The sequence below is a fragment of the Apaloderma vittatum genome, unplaced genomic scaffold (genome assembly GCF_000703405.1).
Source record: "Apaloderma vittatum isolate BGI_N311 unplaced genomic scaffold, ASM70340v1 scaffold556, whole genome shotgun sequence".
Lineage (NCBI taxonomy): Eukaryota > Metazoa > Chordata > Aves > Trogoniformes > Trogonidae > Apaloderma > Apaloderma vittatum.
The window spans coordinates 85,308-95,236 of NW_009720986.1; the positions used below are offsets into that span (position 1 = coordinate 85,308).

Consider the following 9,929-nt stretch of genomic DNA (forward strand, 5'->3'; position numbering starts at 1 on the left):
TAAGAAAGTCAGCCGATGACAACTAATTAACAGGAGAAAGGCTGTTCTAGATACAGAGGGTAGAACAGGAGGATGGAAGAAAATCCAGATATAGAGTTGTGCAGAGCACTAAAAGTAATTGAAATAGGCGTTCAGCCTGATTTAATTGAAGGGTAAGGCTAGATTATTCCAGCATCTTGCAAACAGGCCATCAAGGAAATTAAATTATTGTCAAGCCTCTGGAACCTTCAAATTGTCCTATTTGCTACTGCTTGCTAGCCAGCTATTATGTTTCTCATACTAGGTGAGGTAGTCTGTGCCCAGTCAACCGAAATGGAAACACCTACAGAGCACCGTACACAGACTTCGTTGTTCACTATACATGCTCTTGCACATTTTTCAAGGACATTCACATCCAAGTCAATTTGAATTCTGAACTGAAACACTGTGTAAGTCAGCACTGAAATGAAAGTTTTGGAAGTCATGTTTGCATCTTTCATTTTTTAACATAAAAAGCATCCTGGCCATCTGAAATGCTACTCTTGCAATGGTAATTATTTTTTCTGTAGAACTGCAACTTCTATCATCGCAGGACTGTTAACCAGAAACAGCAGGTATCTTCTTGGAGAGATAAACAGCATCAAGAAGACTAAACACCAAACAGAAACTTACTAAGCAGCTTTTAGCACCCGGTTGGCCTTGCCAGGATTCGAACCTGGATCATCTGTATGGTCAGACAGAGGCTTCCACTGAGCACAAGACCAGCTTTGGTGCATGTCCCTCCCTCACAACTCCTGTTCTGAAACCTATGCAGCTCTTAAGCCGTTTCTGTTCTGTGACAGGCTGTGGAAAATGGAAGGAAATATTCTGAAATCAAATGCTAGAAGAAAATAGCACAAGAAAATCAGTAGAAGATGACAGTAAATGGAAAAAAAAAGCGTAGCAAGAAACTGAACCTTTTGTCTTTGAGGTGCCAGGATAAGCGAAATATAAGCAAGGCATTTTACCTTGGAATTTTTCAAAGTCTGGCGTGGCTTTTGTCTTCTTTTTTGGCAAATTGACTCGAGGATCTCCAACAGTGAGGCCCAGTATTGTACCTGGTGGCATTACTGATGGTGAACTTATCCCTTTAAAAATACACAGACGAACATTGCCATGAAACTACCAATTAAGTTGTGATCTTTTTCTGTGCTACATTTGCATATTTTTGCCTGCAGAGATGTGACACCACTGTAAGCCAGAGAATCAATCCAGAGTACTCAATTTAACATGTTTTGAAAACTCACCAATGCCTGTTAAATGTCCGACAACAAAAGACAACAATAGCAGCCTAAGAGTTAGTTTGCAGTTATGTTTCTGCTTAGCATAGAAGTGAGGTCACTCTCACAACTCACAGACTCAATTCATCCTTTGCATTTGGCACATCTCTTAGACATCAAACAACCTTTGTAATATACTTGTCCTCCAGAGAAAGGAAATGAAAAACATTTTTTAAAGTTTCACCTCATCTCTGCTTAACTGCCTCACACTGAATAGCTTGAGTATAGTGTGAGATCTACCAAAGCCAGTTCCTTACCTGCTTCAGTGCTAGAAAGTGAGGTTAACTTCATAGTTTACAACTCAGCAAAATATACAACTGTTCATTAGAAACAAAACCATATAAAGCAAGCTATAATACTTTCACTTTGGGTAAGAGCCTACCATTTTATCTGTGGAGGCACTGTACAACTTAGTGCCTTAGTTTTGTGTGTATGAGTGGAGAGATTGAAGGTGTACATCAGACTGTATATGCCACCAGCAAGCTCAAAGCTAAGTCCATGAAGGTAAGAAACAAGATTCAGTTTAAGAGTTTGGAATACAGAGGATCAAAAGTCCCTTAAAAAAACCTTAATGTAACATTTCTCAAATCTTTGACATGCCATGGCAGTTACCTAAGCACACACTCAATGGCGTTACTCTGTGAACCAAGTAAAAAATAAGCATTTGCAAACTGAAGTCAACTTATTAATATGACAGTTTTGACCTTTAGAGTTTAAGAGTTTCCCCTTCCTCCCATAGCACCCACATGCCCAAATACCTTCTAACATCTCAAAGATAGCACTCTGACGTTGATGAAGAGATACTCTTTCAGAGTCCTTGCAGTTTTCTACCCACCAGTTATTCAGTTCTCTCTCTGAATCCGCCATCTCCTGGAAAACAACACATCTAATTAAACTCAAGCGATTATTCAGCATTTTCTATCAGTATGAATTCACTCTCAGTTTTCATTAACCACTATGGTTGCTTTCTTCTCCTTCAAGTTTCAAATCAAAATATTTTTTTCCTGATGCAGCCTATTCCTATACTCCACTTTACAATAATCCTCAACAAACTCTTCAGTTTAACCTGTGCTCCACAAAATAAACGAAGCAATCCACAATGCTTCCTAATTCTGTCATTAATTATTTCTTACGCAGAGCCAGACTTTTCATGGCCTCCTCATGTTAGCTGCAAGAGACAAAAAAAGCCCCAAACCATTAAAACCACAGTGATGCTATGTGCCAAGAGGTGCACAAAATACTAAATCCCGGAGAAACTGCATACTTGACTGAAAACATAAAAGGGTTCCGCACCTTACACCTCCTGCCTTTTAGCTCTAACTCATCGCTTGAGAAATATGATCTATGGTTTGTCAAAGAAAATAGTAATTACTCTGGACTCTTAGCAGAATACATCACTACAGCAGAAACTACTGAGCTTACTCAACAGCGCTATTGCTTCTATTTTCTTCCTACCCCCACTCAAAATCCAGGTGGGAGTTTACCCTGAGATGAGTTTAATCAAGAGGCTCAAGTTAGAGAAGCTAAAAAGCAGAAACACACAGGTTAGCCTTTATAATACTTAAGGCTAGTTTATGATTCTTTCCAGCAAAACCAAGCTGGAATGTTCTAGAAACCTTATGAAAACTACCGGAATACCCAAACTGCCAATTTCCTTACTGTTTGGAGAGAAGCAGCTTTCAAGGTCTCTGTAAGGACCGAGTGTGATAATGGGCCAATCAGTCGGTATCTGAGAATCTCCATGGTTCTATCACTGAAACAGAGGAAAGTTTCCAGTGGACGTAAAATCATACAACACGCAATTTTTTCTCCCATTATTGTTAAGCCAGAATTCAGCTATAAGTGACATGAGGTCACAGCTTTTGACTCTGCTACAAACAAACCTGATGACAATGCCAGTAGCGTGTGAGATCCAAGAGTAGGGCTGCAAGGGATCTCTAGTGCCATCACCAATTATTTTTTTCACTGGCACAGCTTTTTCTCCTTCGTTATCCTCCTTCTTTCTTTTCTTGCCAAGGCTCAGAACAACATCCATTTTTTTCTCCTCTTGAACTGATGCTGTACCAGGCTCAGGAATACAGACTTCTTCAGCTTCTGAACACTGAAAAATTGCTTTTAACTCTCTCAGTATGTCCTTAAGAAAAACAGAGTTTGGATTAGGATGATGAGCAGTGCATTGCAAAGCTTAAATATGGTTTTAAGAATTACACTCTGTTGGTTTATTTTCCTATCTGGTTTTAAGGGAATAAAAGTCATTCTGCTGAAGTACAGGGCTTGATAGCGAAAGCTGAAAGTAATACTGAATGTTGCTAAGAATTTATTCTCACTCAAATTAACATAAGAAAAACTGCCAGCGCACAAAGTTTTAATTTGATTTTTATTCTTTTAAAGTTCATAGCTAAGTATCAGATTATCTGTGATGAGACTAAACTTAGTCTGTTGGGGGTGCCAGTGGGAAGGATGTGAATTGACCAACACCATACTTCAAAGCTATCCTGAAGCAGGTGACACAAGAAAACTTTTAACAAGATCAAATACTAAAAAAACCCACCCTAAGAGACATGCACCTTTTGCACAAGCTTTATAAAAAGAAACCACAGAACATAAACACTGAGAGTAGAAGCAGTCTTCCAACTTTTAATTCCTAAAGCCAAGTATTATATCCAGCTTCTCTACACTTCTCAGAAGGTGTCTTCAACATCAAAAATGTACCATGCATAAAGAAATCGGAGTTCATCTATATTGAAAAAAAAATACCTGTTTGAGAGCTGGATGCATCCAGATCCACAACTGCCTGTTTTCAGACCCATCCCTGGGTTTCCAAATAAATGTAACAGGACCAAGTGTGTCCTCAGGATAGCGATCTGCTCGGTACAGATTCAGGGAACCCTCAAATCTTCCAGACAGACAGCAAGCTTCTTCAAATGTTAATCCTAAAGAAGATGACACTTATTGAAAAACAAAATAATCCCGTTTAAAAAAAAAATTCAGTCTGACTGCTAGCCTGCTAATGCTGTACCAAAGTTAGTTTATTGATAAACAACCGAGAATAAGAACGTCTAGTCCTAGGAGGAGACATTTTAATTACACTTTTCAACCAAGATCACAACTCAGTATCAGCTCTGTTACTACTACTGAGATTGGTAGGCTATTAAAAAGTAAAAAGATGGCTCATCCTTTAGTCTATTCAGAATCTTAACTTTATTTTGAACTACATAAATTTTACCTGTGTCAATGCTACATATTCGAGCAAGCTGCTTCAGAAGCTCGTTCTCTTTACCAGTCAACTCCAGGCAACAATAATATGATAAGTCCTGAAACAACAGGATAGTGGTAAAGCAAGAACAACCTTTCAAAGTGAGCCTGGCAAGGAAGGACCAGACAGAGCTTCACAGTTTACACTGAAGGAGTAACTCTTCATTCCCTAAAATTTGTATCGAAGAGAAACTAGTTTCGTTTTTTAGCATATAATGGTTAACTATAAGAGAGCTGTCAGGCATTTCTCATTTGAGGTCCAACATGCTTTCTCAAACCAAGAGACTAAAAAAGACACAGAACAAAGCACCTGTCTTGAAATAGCATCCTGCCCAGGACGATGATGCAGGGACTCACTGAATCTCTTAGCTCTTGAGAAGACTGATGATCAAGTATTTCAGCCACAGTTATCATAAGACCTTTCTAAAGGTTCACCTTGTTCTCTCTGATACTCGCTGCCCTTCATTTCAATTACGAAATGACTCGTTTGATACTTAGCAGTTATTAACAGCTGACACAATGGTACTTCAAAGAGACAGAAATATTCATCATAACTGAATAGTTGATTACTTTATCTTGGCAAAACAACAAAGAAAACAGATGTAAATGTGGTACCTGAAGAAGGCAGTGTTTTGTCATGGCTCGGTAACAAGCCCTGTAGCACTTCTCCGTGGGGCTATTTCCTAAACAGTATCCCCATTTCTTTACCATATGAAATCTCTTTGCATGCCAAATATGCGTTTCCAGCCAAATACTCTTTCTTTGTCTGCGATTAAACTCTGCTACCAGATTTATGTGGCGTCTTCTAGCTTTGCGGCATTTAGTCTTGGACTGTTCTTTTTTCTGATGTACAGCTTTCTCCGCCTGTTTAAAAGAGAGGATATTGAAGTAAACCTCAAAAGGACAAACTTCTGTCAGAGAAAAAGGCTGACAGGAAGCACTAGCATTAAGTTATCCTCTATTCTGATGTTAGCTCTCCGTAATTCTTGAGGCTAACGCTTTGAAACATTATACATTAAGCACCATCCACACAAGTGCACACCGTGAGGTTTGACTGGAACCCACAGACAAACCAAAATCCCCATATATTCAGAAGCTTATTGGTGAACAGTAAGATCTGCTATTTCCTGCATGAAGTTTTTGCCCAACATCTACACATCCATATGAACAAATGAATGTGACATTAAGACGTGAGCTTGTACAGAAGCAGTGTGGACTCTCAGATGGCCAGGTAGGACCCTAAGGATTCTACAACGTGTAGGAGCGAAAAAGAAAGGACTCTGGTGATGTCTTGACCAAATTCTTGAAAAATACCCAAAGTCTGAATTATTATGGGTGAAAGCATAGGTGGAGACGAAGGCTTGAGTCTCTCAATCTATGTTTGATCTATTTTTTTGTGAAGAGAAGCAGTAGAAAGAAACACGGACTACAAGAATCACAAAAACATTCTTCAGATGTCCTCTGTAAGCTCACTAAGGAACTACTGACAATAGATCATTGCTTATAACAATAGCAAAGGAATGAGAATGAGCACAGGGAACACTGAAGCAACCCATGAAATCAAAATAGGAATGCACAAAAAAAAAATAAAATGTTCCCACAAGACCCATCATTTCACCACAAAGTAGGCAATATAAGCCACTGGATCAATGGTATGTGACTGATTGATTCAAAAAGACAAGCAGGGGAAAAGGGATGTGGTACTGTAGATGAAAAATGTATGTGGTTAAGCTTATGAAAAGATAGGAGATGATCCAGGTACATGTCTGGATGAAAAGGGTCAGACAAAGGATCCAAGAAAAGGAAGAAAATGCAGCAGAATCAGAACAGTTAATTTTAAAGAAGTACAATTTCAAACACCGAAAAGTAATAGGCAGAACCTTTACAAAAGGAAATAGCACAGCAAATATGACAAGCTTCAAGAAAACGTGAAACAAAACAGCCTGTGCAAACAAAAAAACTACACCAAAAGACCCTAGGAGAGAAGGCATAGCAGAAGAAATACAGCTGCACAAGTGTCAACTAAAAAATCTCAGATTCATCCAAAGAGTGGAAACAAGTATGGAAGAATAAGTGTGAGCATGTACAGAGAAGTCAGAAAGGCTATCATACGAAAGGAGTTAAAAAAAGCAGGACACAAAAGAACCACACATAAACATTAAAAAAAAATCTAGATTATTTAACAAGGAGAGAGAGCACGTAACTAACTACAAAAAATAGCCCATTACTTCTTCCTTCAGTTCTCAGAAAACACGCCAAACTGCACCTCTTGTCATGACTAACAAAGTAAAAAGAATGCAAACCAGAGGAATAAAAGAAGAAACATAGGTTGCTAAGATTCAATAAAACAGGTCCTAAGGAACACGCATGGAAGTACCTGAAGCAATTGCTGAATCATGAACAATTATGATTGTTCATCATAAGGAACTCAGGGTGGAGGTCATAAGATCTCAAAGAACTTAAAAGCAAGGGAAAAAAGACCACAAGAAATACGCTAATTGGTCAACCTTAATACATAGAGAACTTAGCAAGCAAACTCACTTGATCACTTTAAGAAGCATCTAGAGATGACAAAGTGATCAATGCCAGACATCAGTCAGATCATTTCACACTAAAATCCTGCTGAACCCATCTTTTTATACATTTAAAAAAAGTCAAAATAAAACAAAACCACTCGTGAAGGCCACAGTGCACAAGCAGCAAGCAATTCCACAGGAGCGTTCTGACTAGACACCAAGATGCTGAGACAAAACAAGAGTTTCACAAGTGACCAGGAATGGTCAATTACTCAGCCTTGAGCTTCACACAGCCTGTTAGTAACTCCAGCTCACCTCCCGCATTTGAGCTATAACACATGTCCCATTGGCTGGTCACGAACAGGCTGTGCTGACTTGAGGCTGACAGGGTGACACCCTACAGCTGTGGTGGGGTGCAAGACAGACAGGGGTTACTGGGGACTCCTGGATCACCACGACCAGTGCACGGCCTCAACAACCTGTCCTGACGATGGTGAGCTACCAGCTGAAGTTGAGGCGTTTGGGCATTTTGAATTCAAACGCCAGTCAAAGTCTGAGAAACCTGTGTACGCAGGGAAGTTTTGCAGATAGGCTCAGCTCTGAACGTTAATAGATGTGCGTTAGCTACACCCACTATTATAGTTCATCAACATACTATAAAACAAGCTTTTACCTCTTTCTTGGCAATCTCCTGGAGGCGCCTGGGCAGGCGTTTAATATTGTGACTCATGGCTCGCCTTCGCATGTGTCGAGGTAGAGTCTGGAAAACTAGAGAGTTTGAAGACTTCTGCGAAACTGCTTTCAACATGGCATTGATCTCAGCGGCACGAGCTTGGGCAAAGGTAGATACTGGAATGAAAACAGCTGCATCAGACCGACAACAACTGAAAAAGGGCACACTGTACTTAAATTACTGAATTCCAGCAGAGCATTTGCAGTACTTCAGTCCAATGAATTACTGAGATTAAAAATAAATACTGTATACTATTACTGAAGAAATTTCAATTCTTTAGATACTGAAATGAAAACAGCTGCATCAGACCATGACAACAACTGAAAAAGGGCACACTGTACTTAAATTACTGAATTCCAGCAGAGCATTTGCAGTACTTCAGTCCAATGACTTACTGAGATTAAAAATAAATACTGTATACTATTACTGAAGAAATTTCAATTCTTTAGATATTCTCAAGCTTAGAAATATGATTAAGAAAATACTTATACAAGAATGAATCTGAAAGCTTTGGCGTAACCAACAAGTTCTATTTGCACTGTCCTCTTTAATAAATCAGAGTAGCAATCTTTTCAGATGGTATTCAGAGACAAAAAAAACCTTCAGCATGGAAAAAAAAGGAAGCAGTAATCATGCTATAGATTGTTTTAAAACAAACAAATAAAAATCCGGAGGTTGGTCCTGTTTAATGCTTGTGGAAGTGCATCTATTATCAGAGCACTGCCACATTTTGAAAAGTCAATATGCTCTCCTAAATAAACGTTCTGTTAGATGAAAAGTTGTCTTTAACTCACATCATAAGCCAAAACAATTTCACTGGCTACATTAAGAGCAGATGACTGTCAGGACTCATTTTGCTGGCAAACAGAAACCAAAACACATATCCCTCATTATGAGTAAGCACAACTTTTCAACTTGGAAGTCTGAAAGAACTCACTGAACAGCTGGTCACATTCCAGCACATAATTACTTCCGTATTTTGGAGAAAATTAGGAAAATCAGAAGAACATAGCATCAATTCTAGTTTTTGCTCCTTCACAAAGACAGACAGCAACTTAATCACCAGCAATTTGCCCAGGACATAAAAATTATTATTTTTTTCTTAGACACAAACCTGTTATGTATTTTGGCATTTCGTCAGAAACACTCTGGCGTCCTCCTTGCCATCCTCCTCTTCCTCTGCCTCTTTCTCCTCTATTTTGCCCTTTTGGAAAATACTGGTCTTTCCTGTAGGAAGGCCCAGATGACTGATTCGAAAATTTCTGCTGCTGATACTGCTGCTCAGAACGAACATCTCCTGGAGGGTTTAGACAGGAAAAGAGGTAATAGAAATGCCAAGCAGTCTGAGTAAATGGTAACTATACATAGTCTTTCCTCACAAGATTGCACTGCACATTCCTCTTGTTTTATTTACTGTATGAACCTGAAAAAGCCATCAGAAATCAGAATTCTTTATAGGAAAAAATAAAAATTTTGCATCAAGCCTGCAAATGATTAAGTACCTTTTACACATTCTGAAAGTGGTACCCAATACAGACTTTGCCTCCAATACTCCACCAGACCCAACAGGAAAGACCTGACTAAAATGGGTCTACACAACAGTTGTGATTTTTACTATTGTCTAGCGAGAATTTTAGCACCAAATCAGCAAAGTTAATATTTTTCCCTCTTGCTCCTTGATTTTTTTCCATAAGCAGATGTATTCTTGTCTCACTTATATGTATTTCTGCTACATCAATAAACAAGGTACGCATGACACATGTATGTTGGTGCAGTAAGTTACTCTTCTAGTACAGGCATTTAAATCAATATTGAAATTAAATAAAAGAAGTCTATAGTAAGCTTTCTAAGGTACAGGGATACCTTTCAAGAGTGAGAAACACCTAATAGTATTTCAAGTTTAAGAGGGCCTTGAAGTCCATATCTAAAGATTAATTTATTTTCAACCTATTCAGTTAAGCCTTAGTTAGGATTTCTAGTAGAGCTTGCGATGTGGTTGAGGCAGCTCACGCTGGCCAACGGCACTGAGAAGGGCCCACGCAGCCCTTCCCACCACCGCACCGACTGCATCAGAGTGAGTGCTTGAGGGAACATAGGGCCACACAGTTCAGGGAGCTTCTTTAGCGA

The 9,929-nt window shown here is 39.0% G+C and overlaps 1 protein-coding gene across 1 annotated transcript in view; it reads right to left on the reverse strand.

Annotated features, from left to right (window-relative positions):
* POP1 (processing of precursor 1, ribonuclease P/MRP subunit (S. cerevisiae)) overlaps nt 1–9,099 on the reverse strand; it is a gene marked incomplete at its 5' end in the record, with an annotated part of 18,819 nt that extends 9,720 nt beyond the window's left edge. Inside the window, 9 exons of the mRNA XM_009871171.1 lie at nt 987–1,106; nt 2,057–2,168; nt 2,958–3,051; nt 3,182–3,432; nt 4,056–4,231; nt 4,525–4,612; nt 5,169–5,417; nt 7,743–7,918; nt 8,917–9,099. Of these exons, the coding sequence (XP_009869473.1) occupies nt 987–1,106; nt 2,057–2,168; nt 2,958–3,051; nt 3,182–3,432; nt 4,056–4,231; nt 4,525–4,612; nt 5,169–5,417; nt 7,743–7,918; nt 8,917–9,099 (1,449 nt within the window). The remainder of the gene's footprint in view (nt 1–986; nt 1,107–2,056; nt 2,169–2,957; nt 3,052–3,181; nt 3,433–4,055; nt 4,232–4,524; nt 4,613–5,168; nt 5,418–7,742; nt 7,919–8,916) is intronic.
* Between the last annotated feature and the right edge of the window lie 830 nt (nt 9,100–9,929).